The sequence below is a fragment of the Aedes albopictus genome, chromosome 1 (assembly GCF_035046485.1).
Source record: "Aedes albopictus strain Foshan chromosome 1, AalbF5, whole genome shotgun sequence".
In the NCBI taxonomy this organism is placed as follows: domain Eukaryota; kingdom Metazoa; phylum Arthropoda; class Insecta; order Diptera; family Culicidae; genus Aedes; species Aedes albopictus.
The window spans coordinates 105926916-105949160 of record NC_085136.1 but is presented as its reverse complement, the minus strand read 5'-3'; the positions used below and the strand labels follow the sequence as shown (position 1 = coordinate 105949160).

Here is a 22245-nt window from a genome sequence, read left to right as displayed (position 1 = left end):
ATTCGCGACTACGAAGGTAAAAGAGATTCCAACTCTTTGTCGCTCTAATGAAAAACCTCGTAAGGAACTGTCAGAATGTGCGTGAAAAAAAAGCAAAAAATATTTGTCTCTCGTTTTTTCTCACGTAAACCTTCACGCACATTCGACAACTTCGTAGTTGCGAATCATGCGCGTTCCGTGCACATAACGCCGTGAGCTAAAGCGCGCTTATGGCTCTGTTTTGGGTGCAGAGATTCTTCTTGCAAGTCCTTTAGGAATTACTCTCAAACTTCCAGGCATTCTTCACGAAGATCTTTCAAGCATTCTTTCAGGAGTTCTTCTGGAGTACTTATATTTTTTATTGGAGTTTCTTCAGATTTTTTTCCAGAGTACCATTCGTGTCAACCATACTTCTAAGCAGTAAGCTGACTCATACGGCTTTCTTCAAGTGGTCGTACTCGACTGATGATTTTTTCCAGTTTTCATCGTCTTTTGCCCACTGTTGCAACTGGGTATCAACTGGGTGGCAACCGACCTCCCTCCTCCAAACCCCCATGGAAAGGCCACAAAGATATTAATTATTACATGCCATAGAAAAACAGCCACCGGCAGCTATTCATTGCCACTAGACGGGTGGTTCAACAAGCCGGAAACACGTGTTTTCCATTATGAGAGAGGCAGAGAGCAATGAATCTATCTGCGGGGTGTTTTCAAGCCTGATTGGTTTTGCCAGATTGAACCGAACCGAACGTATGTTGAAATTATTCACGTCAAATGCCAACCGCTCACCCGCTGAGCACCGTTATTGAAACACTAACCTGCGCCCGAAACTAACATGCATCCTCGCTACAGCTGCCTTGAGTGTGATCTCTGTGTCCCCGTGTGTGGTCCCCGTAGTAGTTTCCGATCCTAACCTCTAGCACCGCCTTTGTTTTTGGTTTTGTCCCTTTTTTTCACAGTGCGGCGTTCTTCCACCACCGTCAGCTCTAGCAACAGCACCACCGTGGAGATCGAGGAATGTGAATCCGTGTCGCTGAGTGGATTCCAGGAGAAACGGGAGACTGTTGTCCATAGGTCATCGGAGAAGTCCACGTCATCGACCACATCGCTGTCGACGCTTTCGCCTCCATCGCCAGCTGTGGAAAGGTGCGGAGGGCCCAGTCCGAACAGATGGGGAACGCACCGAGTGGAGACGCAAACCAGAGACTGGGAACGGGTGCAGGAGATTACGGTAACGGATGACAGCTGTAGGAAGGAGGTGGAAGCTAAGATGGACTGGTTGGAAATGAGATGCGAAGATGTTGTAACGGTTGAGGAATCGAAACCTTCTCAAGCAGATATAAGTGATACGAAAACTATTAATGATAAGAATGAGAATGGCGCGAGAGCCACCCTTGCCGAAGTAAGCAGTAAGAAAAATGAGGATTGTTCACCAACGCTACTTCAGAAACCTAATTATGAACATCCAAAAGGTCTAGAGGTGACCTCATTGAAGCGAGACACAGAACTGAACGAAGCTAGTTTGAGAAATGGATACGAAGAGACCAACGTCACTTCCAGAGACCAAGAACGTTCCAAACCTGTAGAGAAGTTGAAATCGTATTCCCAAAAGCTTAGCGAAGAACGACCTTCTGTGCGTTTCCAACTGAACTCAACCAAAGACTACACAGAGTCTCAAACTAACGAGAATCTGAACGTCACAGCTCGTGACGTTCCGCGAAGATCACCTACCACCACTCCGAAGTTCGGATCCTTCCAATTCCCGCGTCACATCGATGGATCCAACGTATCTTCTGCCAGCCTCGCATGGTCCTATCTACCTCAGCTTTCGACTTTCCATTCGACGTCATCTCTGGCGTCTCTTCGATCGAACAGCGGCAGCACCACGACCTCCTCCCAATCTCCGGTGCAACGCCGTCAGCTAAAATCCTACGCTCAACGTCACCATCGTTCCAGCTTCCATGTAGTGCCAAACTGACCCGAAACCTTCAACCGTAAACTTACGCCCATACCAAAAACGAATAAATTTAATGTTGAAACCACCACCGCGTTTAAAACATTCACATCACATCCCTGGGTAATTCCAGCCCGGAGGCCGTTAAACTTGCCCCGGAAACTGACGACGTCTACCTGGAGCCGGAGGCTCAACTAAACGTGTCTACCAGCAGAAGCACCTGCATCACGCTTGCGGCTTTTATTGTCACCGTCGTCGACGACGACCCCCATCATGATTATCGTTGTAATCATCGGTGTCATTACCGCGTTGCCATCAGTATGATCATCATCATCCCCGTCTCTTTTCGTATCCTTCACTCACCATAATGTGTCATTCGGAGTTTCGGCTGCCGCCGGTTTTTGATTGACGCCACGCGCTACACGCGCTTCCATTTCGGAGGGTTCGGGTGCAAAATTGCAGCAATTAAGGCGATATGTGATGTTTGCGAAGAGGTGCCATCTAGTGGTACGTGATGGAGCACATGCTCCGAACGCGCGATGCGCTAATCATCGAGTTCGATGATGCAAATTTGGGACGACCTCGCCTTCGACTATAGTGACGACGCCGGTTAACTCGCTGGAATTTTATCGTTGGTTCACTAGGTACTGTTTTCCGAAGCGAATAGTTTTCTAGTGGATGCCAGAGCGTCGTCGTCGCGAATTCCTTTATTCTCGTTGGTGAACTGCACTCAATATGCGATGCATTCAAAATATTTTCCAACGACGATGGCGAGGAAAAAGTGTTTGTGCGCTACGCTACTGACGACGCGACGGCGACGTGGGTGAAATAGTTTTGTGTGGGATTGTTTCTTGTGTTGGAAGCTGCTCGGGGAATTTGCAATCTGCTTCAATGGGATTTTTGACTCGATTTGAAGGGTGCTTGGAGACGGGTGTTGCTAAGAGAGTTGGCGGTGGTGTTGAGTGAGTTTGGGTTGAATAGTTTTATAGATGCCATTCAAGTTGAAATGAACTATTTTACTGTTTGCATTCGAACCTTCGCGAGACCCTTCCATAGAGAGAGGGACATCCAAGTCTCAGTAAAGACTCGCTTTTGTACTTGTCCTTTTTAAAACTCATTGAGTGTTTGAACTTCCATTCTGCGTTCATTTCTAAAGAGTCTGCTTCGGATGTACTATCGGCGGTCCTAAATTTCAGGAACCTTCCAAATATACTTCATGGTCCAAGTGACACCGGTTTTTGAATGCTGTTAAGGCCCTTCTTCATGTCCAGCTCGTCTGGAGACCTTAGGAGAGGTTTAGGGACAACTACAGCCGTCGAAACGACAACCGAACCTAAACAGATATCCTGTAGGTGCCATGGCTGCTTCAATTTCTCCACCAGATCATGGTACTTTGTAATCTTGCCAGAGAACGATGATTGGCCATTATGGTCTATCGGTACAGCGATGTCAATCGTCATCCTGGAGGTTCACAGACATACTTGTTCAGTTATACCTCCTGCAGTTCTTTAGTGATTCCTTTTGGAGATCAGAGATTTCTTCAAAGGATTTTTTCCAGGTATCCAGGTTTTCCAGGGATTCCTTGAGAAAATCCTGTAAAGATATTTCTCTTTACATAGATTATATAGATTCTTCCAGGAACTTCTTCAGGTGTACATCTTGAAGGCTCGGATATTGCTCCTGGAGGTATTCCAATGAATCCTTTTAGAGGCCCTCCAGAGCTTTCTCCTAGAGGTCCTTCAGATATAGCCTCCAGAGATCCTCTATTGATTTCTCCTGGAGGTTCATATGTCCTGAAGGTTCTTCAGTGATTTCTTCCAATGGTTTCCTTCTGGAATCCACAGTTTAAGGACAACTCCGGCCGTCGAAACGGCAGACATCCTGTAAGTTCCATATCTGCTTCAGATCGTGCTACTTCCACCAGTTCGTGCTACTTCCTTATCTTGCCAGGGAACGTTGATTAAGGTCTAACGGTCGATGATGGATGGAGCGATCTTGATTTGATATCCTGGAGGTTCACAGATATACTTCTTCGGTTATACCTCCTGCAGGTTCTCTAGTGATTCCTCCTAAAGGTACTTCAAAGATTTTTCCAGAGATTTATTCAAAGATTCAGTCTAGGGGTTTTCCATGGAATTCTCGAGTCCCGTAAAATTTCTCCAAGTATTTTGAAGAAATTTCTTAAGAAATGCCACAAGGAATCTTCCCAGAAATTTTACAAGGAATCTCTCCAAAAATTTCGTAAGGAATTTCTCCACAAATTCGCAAGGAAGTTCCTTGAAGAACTCCTCGGAAAATCCCAGAGGAACGTGTCAACAATTCAAACAAAAATCAATATATGAGGGAGCCAACAGTTTCAATGAGATATTAAAGAAGCAATCTTCTAAGGGATTTCTTCATTTATTCTGGTCTTCTTGAAAAATCACTTGTTAAATCATGAACAGTCCCCTTATGAACTATTTAGAAAAAAAAATCTTGGAAAACGCTTGAGGAACTCCCTGGGAAATTCCTTCCGTGATTGCTTTATGACATTCATTGGAAATATCTGGGTGGGTTTTTATAGTGATCTCGAAGTTTAATGGAACATTTTTGGAAGCTTTTGGAACTTTTGAAAACATCCTCCTGTAAATATTCCTTTCAGCAATTGCAAAATAAAATTAATGAAAATGACTAGAAAATTTCTTTTTCGAGTTCCCGGAACCAATCATAGAAGAATTTTTGGAACAATGTAAATGGAAATTCTTGAAGAAATTATTCAAAAAAGATTCTGAATTAATTCGCAAGAAGTATTATGGAGAAATTTGTTGTGCTTTTTTTTTAAAGAAATTCTCTAAACCTGAATAAAAATCTTCGGAATTCCTTGCAGTTTATTTTTAAGGTTCCCGGAGGGATTCCCCCGAGAAATTCCTTGAGAACTTCCTGGGAGAAACTTTCAGAAACGTCTTTGAAAATTTGAGGAAAAAATCCATAGAAATTTCTTGTGGAATTTCACGAGCGACTTCCAATAGGAAATGCAAATCTAAAAGAAATTTTACTGGAAGTTCATGGAGGGTACCAAGAGAAGTTACTTTGAGACACTTCTAACGAAAATTCTCTGAGGAATTTAAAGCGAAATTCCAGGACCAATTATTGGAAAGCCCAAAGAGCAATTTTAGGAGGAATACTTAATCAATTCGCTGTGTAGTTGGTGTAAGTATTCTTGAGAAAATTTACAGGAAGATCGAGTTGGTTGAAGAATTCTCTCTTTTCAACGAATGTTCATGAGAATTTCGGGAGAAATCTACGAGTTAAACGGCTACGCCGTTTTTTAATATGAGAAAACGAGGTTTATTATTTTCCCGACGTTTCGACACTGGGGTTTTGTTATTATTATTGTTATCTTTATTATCGAGACTTTCAGCCGATGGCTGGTTCATCTCCGACTGGGGTTTTGTGTCATCTTCCCTCTGAAAAAGTACTAAATACTAGTACTAGTACTAAAATATAATACATGTACTAATTTGGTAGAATCTACAAATACAAAATTCGTCTTAGTACCCCTGAAGATGACACAAAACTACAGTGTCGAAACGTTGGGCAAATAATAAACCTCGTTTTCTCATACTAAAAGAATGCGTTGCCGTTTCAATCGTAGATTTAAATCCTCAGTCGATCCTCCAGAAGATTTCTGAAATTTCTTTTATAATAATGCATGAAGATACTTAGGCACAAATTGCTGGCGAAATTTGTAAAACAATTTCTTAAGAATCTTCTAGTGGAATTGTTGATAAAGCTTCTGGGAAATTTCCGACAATATTTCTAAGAAATTTCTAGACGAATTTTAAGGAAAATTCCTAAACAAATCTACGGATTTTTTTTTTAAACACTACACTGTCAACCAGGGGTTGCACAGACTGAACGATCACTTACACGAGACAACGGACAACACACGAAACACCCTGTGGACCAGTGGAGAATTTTCTGTTTGATGAAAAGCTTTCACGGATTGGAGCGGGAATCGAACCCACACTCCAAGGCTTACGAAACGGCTAGACGACAGACGCCCCTAACCGCACGGCCACGAAGTCCGGTGAAATTCTGAAGAGGTTCCTAGTGGAATTCCTAGTGGAATTCATGAGAAAAATACCTTGTGGAAATCCTGGAGAAATTCATGGTTCATTTTCTGGAGAAGCTCCTAGTGGCCTTTGGTCAGGCTTGATAATCCTCCTCGAAATCAAAAGAGTTTTGCAACATGCTCTAAAGCGGTGTTTTGCTTTTGCCTCGTCGCGAGGGAGCGAACGAACCCCAAACAGAGAGGCAATAAAAACTTAAAGAGGAAGAGGGGAACGAAAAAAGAGCCGATGATTATTTCGGGGTTTTGATTGCGATTTTCGCCTCGAGAGTCTTTCTTTGTATGGGAGTGGAACTCGCGAGAGCTTTTTGAGTGTGAGTGGACGTGAGAAACACAACAAGCAATTATGAGTGTTGGACGAACTCCTCGTTGCGCGGCAAGCTCACGCTCGGTGCTGTTGAGAATTTGCGTTGTGATTTCTGAGTTTTATTTTCACTCCTCAAAAAATCGCCAAAATCGCTTCCTCATTTTCTCGCGAGGGAGTTTCTCTAAAGCCTGCCTTTAGTCCTCTACCAGGAATCTCTGAGAGCATTGAGAATTCTTGGAGGAATATATTAGAGAATTCATGAAGGAATTCTTTGGCGTATTTCTGGAGGAACTCCTTGAAGCATTTCTGGAGGATTTTTTTCTGGGGAATTCGGAAGAATTCCTTGAGAAATTCCTGGAATTCTCTTGTTTTCTCTCTGAAGAAGTTGTGGAATTCCAGATGGTATTTTATTTGTGTTGTATTTGTTCCTGAGGGAACTATTAATGGAATTTCCGAAGAACATCCCTGTTGAATGCCTGGAGGAATTCCTCGGCAATAGGAACTCCTGAAGAAATTTCTGGCCCTAGTCCTAGTCCTCCTGAGGCATTCCTATTTCCTCCTGAGGATTTTCTGGAGGAATCCCAAAAGGGTTTCCTAAAAAAATTCCAACCAGAAAATTGGAGGAACTGCTGGAGAAATGTCAGATGGAACTAAGGAGTGATTCAGAGAATAATCTCGAAGAAAATTCTGTAGGAGGTTCTGAAGAATACCTTTGGAGAACTCCTGGAGGAATTTCAGAGGAACCAACATCCCATAAGCAACTATTGAAAGAATTTCAAAAAGATATGTTAATTAAAACCCAGAATGAGTTCTTTAACCCTTAAAATGGCAGGACGATCCAAAATTTTTAAAAATCGAGATCTCAGTGGTTTTTCAAGCTTTTAAGCTGAAATTTTGTATACTTTAAAGGGAAATAGTTGTACTATAAGATGTATTCATAAACATCCCCCTGCAACCTCCCCCTTTTTGGTGGGGTGTCGAAATAGGTGGCTTTTTTGTAGTTTTCGGAAATGTTCCGTGAAATTGTTTGTAGTCATGGTTTTTGTCATTGAAAAATAAGTTTCGGAGATCCTTGATGCCCGATTTACTTCGGTGATCACATCCAATAAACCTAGATCACCTCAAGGCCTCCAATACGTTATGGAATCCAATCCATATGATCTGTAAGCGCCTGAATCTAATCAATGCAATAAATTCATGGAACTATTATGCAGAATACTCTATAGAGTCACAAGACATAAGCAGACAACTGTATTCGGTTTGTTCGGATGTTCTAGGATATCCAAACTATCCTGGAGTTAAGACTTACATGGTCAACAGAATCTACCGCAGCGCCAATTCAATATAACTTTGCAGATTTTGACAGTTTTGTTCCGAGTTGCTTTGTAATTGAACGAAAAGTATGTTTCACTATTTCGGGACATTACAAGGTTTGCAAAATGTCCTGAAGTTCAGGACTTTCAAGTTCTACAAAATCTACCACAATCGCCATTGAATCTACCTTAGTGGTTATCGGTCATTGTTATCCATGGTACTCCAAAATGTTACGAGAACATCCTGAGGTTGTACGATATTGTAGGGTATGCAAAATGTCCTGGAGTTCAGAACTTTCAAGTTCTACAAAATCTACCACAATCGCTATTGAATCTACCTTAGCGGTTATCGGTCATTGTTATCCATAGTACTCCGAAATGTTACGAGAACATCTTTCTGAGGTTGTATGATATTGTAGGGCATGCAAAATGTCCTGGAGTTCAGGACTTTCAAGTTCTACAAAATCTACCACAATCGCCATTGAATCTACCTTAGCGGTAATCGGTCATTGTTATCCATGGTATTCCGAAATGTTACGAGAACATCTTTCTGAGTTTGTACGATATTGTAGGGTATGCAAAATTTCCTAGAGTTCAGGACTTTCAAGTTCTACCATGCAATAGGGTATGCAAAAGGTCCTGAAGTTCAGGACTTTAAAGTTCTACAAAATCTACCACAATCGCCAATGAATCTATCTTAGCGGTTATCGGTCATTCTTATCCATGGTACTCCAAAATGTTACAAATAAATCTTTCTGAGGTTGTACGATATTGTAAGATATGCAAAATGTCCTGGAGTTCAGGACTTCCAAGGTCTACAGAATCTACCGCAATCACATGCAATCTACGTTGGCGATCATCGGTCATTGTTATCCATGGTAAGTTTGCAAATGCCTTAGTGCTCTGGACTTTCAAGATCTACATATCGTACCAGAATCATCATTAAATCTACGATTGCTGCTTATCGCCATTTTTATCTATGGTGCCACGCAATGCAACGAGTACTTTTTTCACGGGTATCATACATTGCAAGGTTTACACATTATCAATACAATAGAAGCAGAACGCGCTCATTGATTCTATCTTCGCTATTGTTAGGTTCTTCTTTGGTTCACACATTTGGTAGCGATTCATTCTGTCGTCGATTCTTGCGTCTTGATTCCTGGTGAAACTGCTGGAGAAATTTCGATATTGATGATGATGATGATAACAAAACTGTAGAAGTACGTATATCACAGTCATTATGGAATTTTCAGAATTTTTTACTGTGTATCTCTATATGATAATGCAGTGGAATACGTGGGACCGCGGTAACTCGCGAACGGAACATCCGATTTGTTTCGTCTTTGTTCTATTCTGTTAGTTTTCACTCGGGGCGAAAAATATAAAAGGGGAATTCACTTAACAGCTTAAGCTGATTAAATTGATTAAACTACGCGATCACCAAGGCAATTTTTGATTATTTCATTCGCAAAATCATGACACATTTCAAATAAGCAGAAAATCATGGCTTACGCAGCAATTTAATCTGTTTAGTGGGTACCCCTAAAGAAATTTTATATACTTTAAACGGGAACTTGGACTTGGATTGTCAAAACAGAATGCATTAGGCATGGCAAATTTTGGCAGAAACAGTTAGCTGTGTTTAAAATGTTATGAACATGATTTAATCTGGCTGAACAAGGTTCGGAAATTACCAAAACAATAATTTTATGGCTTACGCGATAATTTCTTTCACGGATTGTGCTGACGATTTTTTAAAGTAAGTAAATCAAATGGTGACGAGAAGAACTTGAAACATACTTTTTTGGACCGGATTTACAATATGTAGCCGATTCTATGGAATGGTTTATGGTTCGCTGTGGTTGGATACAAATTTGCTTTTCACATATTCTGCCAGACAGAAGTTTTGATTTACCTTCATGAGCGGTCCGCTTCACTCGACTTTTACATAGTAGAAAGATTATCATTCGTTTTAATGAACTGGTGACTGAAACTTTACTTTGCATAAAATGGCGTTAGGTTCAGTTTACCAGCATCCCGACCAAATTTTCCTTTGCGCTCACATAGTGGAAGCAACAGTTCAAGCCAATAGACCAAATCTCCTGTTCACAGAATAAAGGTGGGTCACTAAATCCAGCTTCGGGGGAAACTTCTGAAAGTTTCTTCTATAAGTCAGTGTAGGTACGTGGTAGCAACTCAGCAGAAACATTTCTGCTTGCTCAGGGCCACATGTGATGACTGCCCCAACCACCAGCCAACTGACACGATGTGGTAGGTACATTATTGTTCTCCGGCGGGAGAGTTTCCTTTGTAACAGAAAAGCTTTAAAATGTACCAGTGCAGTGGTTACAATTCCCTTGAATCTGTCGCCTTTCTTTTCTTGTAACATTTTTGTAGTACGGAATGCTTCCGGTGCTGTACTCGAATGAGAGTGAGTTATAGAATGATCAAGTTGATAAAGCATATCAAAAAGTACAATTAAGATTTTTTGATAAACAATGCATTTAGGAATTTTAAAGTAGTTACAGATCAGTTAAATTTATCTTTTGCAATGCACAGTTCGACATTGTTACATCAAGTTCGCTGTAACATAATGTCCTCCATCGCTTTCAACACAATTATCCATCAGATTGTGAAATCGCAGATTGTCTGCAGTATGGAGCTTGCTTACAACTTTGCATGCAAGCAATACTTTTACGTAAAATAGAAAGATAATAAATGTGTATTTCCAAGCTTCAAACCTATTTACGTCACGTATAGTTTTCAGAATTTCTTTCTGTGTGAATATATATTTGTGAATGTGATTCATCTACAAATGGATGTATTCTGGACAATTGAACCCCTTTTCAAATTGTACTTCTTGAAAATAGTAATAATAAATGGATAAAAATAAATAATAAAAAAAATAAAAAAAAGATCTGTTATATGCCAAAAAAATGTGAACTTGAGTATTTGGTTTTCTAAAAAAGGCAGTAGAAAAATTGAATGTAGAGAGACTAAGAAAACTTTGAAATAGAGGTAACAATTATAAACTATGTTTTCTTATCAATTTGCTCTATATTCATGATTCTACTCTATATATTTTGAATCTACTCGAGCAATCCAACACCCAAAAATACTACCACGTTCTTCATGGGTATTTACTGTTGAGACTCGATCTCGGTTGGAACCGCCCGCGCCGTCGTCGCCGGAGTACGTGTGCAACAAAACTCTTCTCGTACCAAATGTGATGCCGTGCACCTTTAGGTTAGGTGTTGTTTATGGGAAATCCTTTCGCCACGGACGGACGGACACCGAGAGCCCCTAACCGGAGTCGTATGTTTTGATTTCTTCCGACGCTAGTATACGGTACCTGTGCAGTCGGACACAACGTGGTGTGCAATTGTATGTGTTATTTTATGTGCCGTCGTGTGTCTGCCTTCTGCAAGATAATAAACACACTTTAACAAGGTTTGTAAGCTAGTTCCATCGCGTTTAGGTTCACTCAAGAAAGATGAAATCCAAATTCCTTTACGCACAGGTTTAAAGGGATCAAAGCTTAAAAGAACTGCAGTACTGTTTATTCGATAAATTAAGAATTATTTGCATAAAAATACCACATGGCTACAACAGGATTTGAACTGACGACTCTGTACCACTAGTCCGGCGCTTCAAGCAAATAAACCACAGAACTTGCAAAGGAGTTCGTAGAAGTAGAAGGAGATTGACATTCCAAGCCATGAAGCATTAGAAACATATTCATAAGTTCATCCTGGCAAGTGGAACCTATCACAAAAGGATTCATCTAGGAAGTAATTTCACTTTGGAGGGTGAGTTCGTTTACATCGAATCCAATGATGGCTTGATGGTATTTGAATAAGGTACACGCTCATAACATTCACGATTCTAAGAATTTTCCACGATTTGAGTGTTTGTAAAAAAATTCCATTCTGAAAAACCATATTCTATCCACTATCGGATACCTTCATGGCAGTTCATGTTTAACAGTTGCATCGCACGCTCGGAATACCCCCCGTTCTAAAGTGCAAACGAACTGGAATTAATTTTCTCCCTCTCCTACAGCTGAAAGCCAACTTCGATAGGACTGCCACCATCAACCGACGCGATGACGATTCAAAGCGAAACCCATTTATACCGTTCCGCTGGCTGCTGGCATCAGATTTGCATTGCCGTTGGGCGCTCGATTTGATTTCCTCTGGTTTCATTGCATTGGCAGCAGGAAAAAGTTATTCTTCTCGAGCTTTTGAGCTTTGAGGTCTGCCAGCGCCAGCGGAAGGGTTAACGTTTCCATTTTCCATCCATCCATTCGACGAGGATCATTATCATACGGTTGGAATCGAGTTTCTGTTTTCATTTTTCATCGTGCTTTGATGAATTTCTGGCGAATTTACTGAGCACAAATGGGGTATTACTTTTTGTGTGCAAATTATTCGTGAGGAACGATTCAAAAGTTGTTGTTGTTACAAGAACTTTTGGTTCCAACCGGGTGTTTTCGAACGTTGCAATTTTACTACGATTGAAGCTGCATCAGGCGGAAGTGAAACTTATGAACTGTTAATTTAATAGTTTTTCCTGGAACGAGATTTCCATTATCTGATTGAATCGAGCATCACAGGAATGTTTATCGTTTTATCGACCCAACACACGTAAGTGGGAGTGTCGATAGTTCCATTCCATCCATTGCCGGTTACCAATAGTGACTAGTGTTGTTACTTAACTCGTGCATTCGGTCAAATTCACGAACTGTAACATAATGTAACTTAATACCCAATAGCGGTGCCAGGATTCTGATATTGAGGGAGGGGAGCATGAAAATTTGGCGTATCCAGTATAATAGTCATTTGTCGGCAAGAGACATAAGAAGCTTGAATCATAGACTATCCTGTTCATAATTTGGCTGCACTATGTTAAGCATTATAGAGTAAGTATTTTAATAGTACCTATTTTTTTTTTATCTGTATTAACGAGATTTTTAGCCCTGGGCTAGTTCATCTCGGGACCCACGCTTTACTACCCTTCCGAAGGAAGAACTCACATTTTGTGAGTTTGTCGAGAGTGGGATTCGATCCCAGGACCTCGGCGTGATAGTCAAGCGTTCTAACCATCCAACCAGATCCGCTCCTAGTACCTATTATTCGCCATAGTTGATTTTCACCCTTTAAAGATGAAAATCAACAAGAAAAATTTTGTGAACAACAGATCACGTTCACAAAAAATGGTTGACTCATTAAAACTCCACATTTTGCTCAAATTATGATAGAAATAAATTATTTTCCTTAAAAGCTTACTTGCACCCTTGTTCGCCATAGTGGCTAATCCCATAAGGAATGCATGCAAATAGTGTGAAAAGGAACCTAAGTTAAAAAAATGTAATCATAACTGGTACATCCAGGGTTCCTATCATTGGCACACACTGTTATAAATACTTAAGGTAGTTATGACTTCGTTTCTATATTTTTGCCGTAAAGCATGGAAACTAAATTAGCTTCTAACGTATTGATGACATTCGTTGGTCTTCTCATTATTTTTGTACACATAGTTTTCCTTAGGTAGTGCCATAATTGCTACAGGCACCCTAGTTGGCGAATGATTTTTTTCGCCTCAATAAAAGAGTTGTTTTTCAAATGTTTCGCTTTGTAAGAAAAATCTGCTTTCCAATATCGAGAAAGTTTTCTTTGAAATTCCCATTCGATATTCATGCAAATATTTTAGATTTATTTTAGAAAATCTTGCACGATTACTTCAAAAATTCCTCCATGAATTTCATCAGATTTCCTTAAGGAATTCCTTTAGAAATTCTTCGAGAGATTCTTCCAGAAATTACACGAAAGATTCATTCAGAAAATCATTCACGAATTTCTTCAACAATTCTTCCATTGATTTTTTTTAGAAAATGTTGATTCTTTCAGAAAGACTTCCTTGAAATCTTTAGAAGTTCTGACATGGATTCCTTCTAAAATACCTGTGAGAATTCTTTCAAGATTTTTTCCAGGGACTTTCTTAGGAAATCCATAAACTCATGCATATTTTTTCTTGAAGTTTGCTTAAGACTCTCTCTCCCTCTTCTTGGCGTAACGTCCTCACTGGGACAAAGCCTGCTTCTCAGCTTAGTGTTCTATGAGCACTTCCACAGTTATTAACTGAGAGCTTCCTCTGCCAATGACCATTTTGCATGTGTATATCGTGTGGCAGGCACGAAGATACTCTATGCCCAAGGAAGTCAAGGAAATTTCCTTTACGAAAAGATCCTGGACCGACCGGGAATCGAACCCGTCACCCTCAGCATGGTCATGCTGAATACCCGTGCGTTTACCGCCTCGGCTATATGGGCCCTTTGCTTAAGACTCATTCAGAAAATAAAGAACTCTTTGATAGATCCTTCCATGGATTCCTTTCAAAATTGTTTCATGGATTCCTTTAGATTATCGTTTCCCAAACTTGGCTCTCACGAGTTTCCTTCAGAAAATCCCTGTGAAGGAATCAGAATTTTCTTTTAGAGTTGAATATGCCTTTAAAGTTGAGTTTTTTTTTACCTCTCTGCTGGTTCATCTCTGCATTTAGAAATTGTTTTGAAGATAGTTTTAGAAATTTATTCGGCAGCGTTTTTTTTAAGAAATACTCCTTCAGAAATTCGAACTCCTCTTACGATTTCTTCGGGATTTTTAAAAGGATTTCATTGAAAATATTTGCAGGAATGTCTCCAGGATTCTTTTTAATTACTTCCTCCAGAAGACCCAGCAAAAACCCTCCAGAGATTCTTGCATTATTACTTTCAGTGATTCTTGCAGCAATTTCTCCACTGATTACTACAGAAGCTTGTATAGATCCAATAGAAATTTCTACAGCAGCTCCATTGGAAATTTCTCAAGAGATATTTCAAATTTCCCTAAGAAGACAATCTTACAAGTACTCTATTGAAGGATATCTTCAGGAACTCTTATAAAATTTCTCAACATTTTTTTTTCTTGAAGTTTCACCAAGCGTTTCCGGAAAAGATTTCTTGGAGTACCTCCAGGATTGCTTCAGAATAATCTCATGGACTGGAAAGGCGACACTAGTTTTCCTGAGCCGAAATATCCCAAGAAATAGTCGAAAAAAGACGAAAAAACTCGATTAAACCGGCAAAACTGTGTTTAAGCGGCTTTTTAAACTGTTTTTGGGGTATTTTGGCTTGGCAAAACTACTGCAAACACCCCCCCACCCCCCTCTCTGTTGCTGGGTCTCTTTCAGTATTTTAAAGTTTTCTAAAGAAATTTCAACAAGGGATTTCTTAAAATGTTGTTCCTTGGATATTTTTTTTCATAAAATTCCGCTACAACAATCCTGCGCAAACTAGCCAAAAAGTTCCTCCATAAATCCCTTGACAAATTCCTTCAGGAATTCCAGCAGAATACGCTACAAAGGTTCTTTTTGGAGTTCCTCCTGCGATTCCGTAAGAAATATTTTCTGGAGTTCCTTCAATGATCTCTACAGAGATTTTTCATCAGATTTTCTTGTTATTTCAACAAAATTAAGGGTTATCTGAATCCCTGAACAGAAGAAATTTTCTGAAGCAATCCCTGAAAGAACTCCTGAAGATATCTCAGGAGAAATGCTTCAAAGAATTTCTCGTATAATTTCTCAAGACATGGGTGAAAAGCTTGCTGATTTTTTTAAGTATAATACTGGAGAAGTTCTTCTTGGAATCACTGAGTAAATTTCATAGGGGATTTTTTTTATGGAATCTCTAAAGGAATACTAGTAAGTACAAAAGAACACTCTGCACTACTCCTGGTACACACTGGTAGTATTATTTCTTGAAAAAAAAAATATGGAGAAATTTGAACGAAATCTTGAAAAAAATTTAGGAATTCATAGAGGAATTCCCGCTAGTTCCAAGGGACTTCAAGGGCGTTTCAAGGGGTTGTTTCTGGGAATTTCAGGTGCCTTTTCAGGGCGTTCTGTCAGGGTTCGTTGGCGTTTTAATGGGATTTCAAGAAATTCAGAGGCGTATTAAGGAGGTATCAGGGGGTCTCAGGATTCTTTGAAGGGCGTCACAAGGGGTTTCAAGAGCGTTCCAAGCAGAGATGCCAGATTATTTTTATCGAAAATCTGTATCAATACAGATTTTGCTGTATCGCCGTATTTGACGGTACAGCGGACTCCAAGAGTCCTAGGTTTCAATAGAAACTTATAAAAATATACTACTATTTGACGTTTTTTTTTTTATTTTTACTGGTATTTATTTTTTTTTTTGAAACATATGTGAAAATGCACAAATTATCATAAATTTTTCAAAGTTTAGGCAGGAATTCATGAAGTTTTCATTAAATTTATTGGAAATAACTTCAAATTTTATGCTTTCTGGAGAAATCTGTATCGCATTTAAAAAATCTGTATTTTTTTGTACTCTGTATTTTGTCTGTATAGAAGGTCGAAAATCTGTATAATACAGAAGAATCTGTATATCTGGCATCTCTGGTTCCAAGGCATTCCAGAGAGCTTCAAGAACGTTTTAAGGGCGTTCCGAAAAGTTTTAGGTGTGTTTGACAGCATTTAAGGGGCGTTTCAAGGGGTTGCCGAAGCTTTTTTAAAGGCGTTCCAAGGGGCTTCATGTGCATTTCACATCGATTATGATGATTTCAAGGGCGTCTCAATCGAACTATGGCAGTTTGAGGGCCGTTTCGAGGCATTTCAGGTCAGGGGCGTGCCAGAAGGGTTTCAAGAAAAGCCTTATATCCAACGGGTTTCAGGGGTATTTCGATTGGATTGCGAGGATTTCAAGGACATTTCAATGAGACTACGTAGGTTTTAGAAGCGTTTCAAAGGTTTTCAGTGAGTTGTTGTCAGAATCCGATATCCTAAGCCATTTTGTATCCTAAACCGAGCAGAGGAGAAAAGCAAGTTAATAACTATGAAATCACATAACCTGTTCTTATATCTTGTTTTGTTATTGTCAAATTATCAAGGCATTGCTTTTCCATAACAAATTTTGTTGGACAATCTCATTTTGTCATAATCAAGCTATTGATATACATCAACTAAATTACATTTAAGTAACATGTTTTGTTGAAGTACAAGTTTAGTTATTGTTGTACTATTGATCAACTTATCAGCAATAGCACAACAGTAACAAATTTTGAAATCACAGCAACAATTCGACAATTATGACCTGTCCCTTTGTGTTGTTCCATTTTTGTATTCAGTTGAAAAGGAAATTCCTGAATGACTCCTTTTAAGAATTCCTTAAATAATTTTCGGATAAGCACTTGGAAGTTCTGGAGGAACCTTTCGATAAATCCGATATATCCGAAGAAATTCCGAAGTTAATTCTTCTGATTTATTATTAGGATTCTTGGCAGAATCTTTTGAAAAACTCCTTGAGAATCCTTCGGAAAAACTCATGGTGAAATCCTGAAAGAAATTTTCAGAGAAATCTTAAGATGAACTTCAGGACTAATGATCACAGGAAAATCTAAAAAAAAACCTTGAAGGGATTCTATGCAGGATTCTGGAGGAATTTCTAGAGGAGCCTTTGAAAATCTATGAAAGATTCCGTCAAAGAACTCTCGGAGAAATTTCTGGAAGATATTTGGAGTCATTTATGGAAAAGTTTATGACCAAATCTGTCGACAAATTTTTGGAAGACCTTTATGACAAAGTCATTTGATAAACATAAAAGGAGTTTTTGATGGAATCCTTAGAGAAATAACTAGAAGAATTTTAGAAAATAATATTGCAAAAATTTCTGGTGAAAGTCCTGTACGAATCATCAGAGGATGTTCAGCAGAAATTATAGCAAAATTTTTGGAGGAATTCTTGTAGAATCCAGGAGGAATATTCGACATAATTCTTGAATCCAGGGAAAATGGGAGGAATTAAAACAATCTTTCCAGGAAAATTGTAAGACCGTTCGCAATGCTGTTTTATTTTATATGGCGAATTTTATAATTTTTAAAACTCGCCATACAAAATAAAACAGCATTGCGAACGGCCTAATAATCTGTACAATATTTCCAATATCCCAAAAATGTTCTGCAAAACTGTTGAGTATTCTAAAAATGCTTCAGTTTATATACTGCAAAAAAACAAAGGTCACACGTGCTCCAAAAACAATTAAAGTATAAGAGTTTATAAATTACAGGTGGAAATCGAAGCTCGCCGAATTTGATAATATAGAAATTACTAAAGTTCGATTACATTGCGACTTAAAAATTCTTAAAATGAATTAAAACCTGAATATAGTATTTTTCGATCATTTGAAAATATTTCTTACGTCAGAGTGATAAACCTCATGTTATTGGCGGGTTTGAGAGACAAAGCGAATAATTGCATATAATAAGTATTATAATTTATTTAGTAACGAGTTTGATATCATAGCAAATTCTACTCTCCGACTATTATCAATAACATATTAATATCAAAATTTGTTATTGAAATATTTCCCGAATTCACTGTCAATAAGTTGTTATTGAAACTAACAAAACAAGTTATTGAAATGGTTTTCCAGGATATTTTTTTTTTGTTATGGAATTTGTTATTTTGCCGCTTATAACAGACAGGTTTATAACACAATATGTTATGGTAATAACTTAAAAATAATCGATTTTATTATTCAGTTATTTTGCCCAAACAACACAGCTCCTTATGTTGTTGTTATTCCCTTCTGCTCAGGAAATGGCGACTTCTGGTTGGTGAAATGAACTGATTACATTTGTAATATAATAATTTCCAAACAGAGATTTGTTGGTGGTTTTCAGTGGTGTTACAGCGGCGCTATTGGAGGTTTAACCCCTTCGGGACGACTTTTTTCACCAACCTCGCTGCTGTAGAACGTGTCAGCGAGGTGCAAATGACCCAACCGTCCTGAAAGGGTTAAGCGAGTAATTCACTTGGGACCTTCCGAATTCCCTCAAATTGCTCCTGAAGGCTCATATAACGTAACGCTTCTGAAACCCGATAAAAATCCTCTGAAACTGCCTGAAATGTCTTCGGAGTCTCCTAAAACCCCCACGGACCCCATGTGACGCCCTCTGATACCGCCGAAAAAGCACCTGTACCCGAGCAGGAATGAATAACTGGCACATAACTCGAGTATACCAAAGTCAGGTATCATACCAAGACAAGGTATTGGTCGGTTATCCAGGTACCGTCGTTTGGGGTGACATTGGGCCTAGAGGGTGACATTGGTCCATCGATCCCACGGATTCAATATAAGCCAGAGAATCTGACGGTGGATGCAAAGTATCTTAGAATTATGTATTCTAGTAGTTGAGCACACAATATGCAGTCCCGTCGTATTCTGAACGTGCGGAATAGTGGCCCAATGACACCCCGCACGACGGTATTGAAAATAACTTATTTTGGTATTTTGTAGGTGTTGGTGAAATACCTCAACGAGTTATTGGTTTGGTGTTGAAGACTGCTTCAGGTATTATTCAGTAATGGAAAAATCGCTATTTCTATGGAATAATCGCCCATTATTATTTAGGTTTTGTCATACCTGATGTAATTATTCGCGTGTTATGCACAGAATACACATCAGTTATTATTTTAGGTATTTTACCTCTTATGCAGGGCTACTTAATACCTTATTGAGGTTGTAGGTATTTGGTTTTCCATACCTGAATAAGGTATTCTTCAGCTATTTTCTCTTACTCGGGTAACGCCTCCAAAACTGTCGAAAATCCTCTGAAACTCTCTGCAATATCTTCGAAACCTAGTGGCATGCATCGAACGTAACATGGATGTGGTATGTGACGCTAGTATGCAACTTTAGCCATGACGGTACAAGCATTACGACTCTGAGATTTTCAGGCGCTCCCTAAAACCTTGAGCCCCCTGAGACTCCCTTAAAACTCCTGAGACCTCTTGGTACCTCCGTAAAAACATTGAAATTCATCCAATGTGCGTTTTGATGTTTTACGCCCTAACGAATTTGTGCAAAATTGACTTTGTGGTTTCACGAACTGTATGTCGTATATTTGTGGTTTATACACAGAAAGAAGAATCATTAGAGACTTCTGAGGAACTCTGGAAGTAATCCCGAGGAGAAAACATTCGGGAAATTGTTGGATGAACTCCTGGAAAAAGTTGGACAGGAATTTTTGTAGTAATTATTAACAAATGTCTTGTAGATTGATTTTTTTTTATTATGGTGTTTTTATTTTACTAAAGCTTGTTCAGCGCTTGTTGTCCAAAGAAGGGATCTCCTCTTACGGAAATGGCAGACTAAGATACTGTTGGAATTATTGAAGAAACCCGTCAATATATTTCTGACGAATCCCTGGAGGTTTTTTTTTTGAATGAACCATTGGAAGATCTCCTGGAGATAACTCTGAAGGAATTCTCATAAAATTATCTTGTATAATTACTGAAGAGATTTGTTCACAAAACCTTCTACCTGAAGAAATATCTAAAGAAAATCCTGCATATCAACAGGAAATCATGGATGAATCCTTTGGAAACCACTGGAGAAATTTACCAAAAAAGTTATCTTTGAAAAAATAAGTATCTGGAAGATCTGGAGCACACTCTACAGGTATTTATTGTTTTTTTTTTATCCTAAGCTTGGCAAAAGATTCTGGAGTAATTTCTGCAGAAACTGTTCAGAGATACTTTGGAATATACTTCTGAAAGAATACCTGAAGGATGTTCAACATATGTAAATCCAAAGTAATGCTTGGAGGTTCTTGTGGAGAATCCCCTGGAAAAATTTGCAGAAGAATTGTTTTAGAATTTCCTAGAAGAATTACCGAATCAGTTTCGGAGATAATCCATGAATAAATGAAATAAAACCCGAAGGAACCTCAGGAGAAAATCAAACTATAATTTATAGGAAAGTGTCCAGAAAAAAATCTGATATTGTAAAGGAAACCCCTGCGGAAATTTTTGAAAGAATCTCCGAATCTTTGTGAAAAATTCTCCTTGAATTGCATCTTTTGTAGAAACGTTTGGAGGAAGCCGTTGAGAAATCCATGGAGAAATCCCTGAGAAAATTTATTTATTTTCGAAGAAATCCCTAAGAAAAACTTCTGGGAAAAATATTCTTACAATATATCAGGAAGAATTGGGTTTTTAAATTAAGAAAAATTCAATGATTTTTTATTTTTAAACAAAAGAGCATCTTTTTCTGAGCCGCTATGATTTTTTTCAGATTTTTAGAACATTATTTTGGTATCTAAAATCAATTTCAAAGAGATTTTTTGAAATCACCTTTTGACAGCTGGGCAACTGCTTGACAGCTCCGCTCAGTACAAAATGCGACGAGGGGTTATTCGACAAATCGCTCCCATACAAACTTCAAATTGATTTTTAAATAGGTTCCCGGGCACCAAAATTCATGAAAATTTGGATTTCGGCTCAGTTTTGCATGCAGATTCAGAATATGGAATTATCTCAACACCACTAAAGAACCCAATTGCTTCAGAAAAGTTTGAAGAAATTCAGAAAGGAGTACAAGCACGAGCTAATGTAACAATCCTTGAATGAATCCTTAGAGGAAATGCGTAATTTATTTCTGAGGAAACATGTGTACCAATTTCAAGATGTATCCTGAGAGAATTTGATGATAAATTTCTGAAGATGTTCGAAGGAAAATTCCTGGAAGAATTTTTTTAAAGAATCTTCAGAGGAATTTGAGGAGAAATGTTTTAAAAACAGACAGCGACAAGAATGCGATCTGGGACCACTTGGGCAGGAGCACTTATTTTGGGCACTTGCTGCTATAACTCAATCAATTTTGAACCGATAGACTTCATTTGAGACAGAATCAGATACGCACACTATCTACCATTTGGTTCCAGACCCTACTTATAGGAATTTTAAAAGACATTATTTCTAAAATCACTCTAAAAAAATCATGCGAGAATTTCTATGAACTTTCCTTAAAAAAATTGAAAGAATCCTCAAAGGGCTTTCTGGAGGTGTTCCTGGAAGTAATCCAGGATATGTTTTGGAAATTTCAAGAAGAATTCTTGATAAACTCAAAAATTAATTCATTTGCTTGGAGCGTACCAGAAAAGGAGTACCTATGTTTGAAAACCTTGAATAACCAGCTCTGATTTTATCATGACATCACTGTTTCTTTCTAATCCTGCACCAAATAATGCACTCATGGCAATGTGTAGATCGTTAACTGAAAACTGCACTACATATTGTTTCTTCATTGTTCACACAATGTTACTTTTCCGCCCCATACAATACCATACCAGCGATGAACATGCTGGTTTAGTTGGTTAAAGCGCCGGTCTAGCGCATATGGAGTCGTGGGTTCGAATCCCAACAGAACGCGTTTTTTACACAATCTCATCTCTCAATTTGCCGATTACTAAACATTCTGTGTGTTCTAATTTCCAAGTTTTTTTTCTCCAGACCACGCTCATTATTCACTTTCGTATACACTCATAGATCACCTAAATAGCTTCACTAGCTGTTTATGTTTTGTTCCTAAGTATGTGTGTGTTATATGGACGCAAGCCGAGATACGGCTTCAGTTTGCCTTACAGTCAACTAAGTCTTAACCACCACACCTCAGGGAAAACATACCCCTCCCACATAACAGGAAAAAACAACAGAGAAACGAGCAAAGTCCTACTTT

At 38.8% G+C, this 22245-nt stretch overlaps 1 protein-coding gene across 1 annotated transcript in view; it reads left to right on the top strand.

Annotated features, from left to right (window-relative positions):
* The window catches only part of LOC109432919 (uncharacterized), a 113405-nt gene extending 111384 nt beyond the window's left edge, over positions 1 to 2021 (top strand). The window contains exon 3 of the mRNA XM_019709282.3: positions 939 to 2021. Within this exon, the coding sequence (XP_019564827.3) occupies positions 939 to 1957 (1019 nt within the window). The 3' untranslated portion in view covers positions 1958 to 2021. The remainder of the gene's footprint in view (positions 1 to 938) is intronic.
* The last annotated feature ends 20224 nt before the right edge of the window (positions 2022 to 22245 follow it).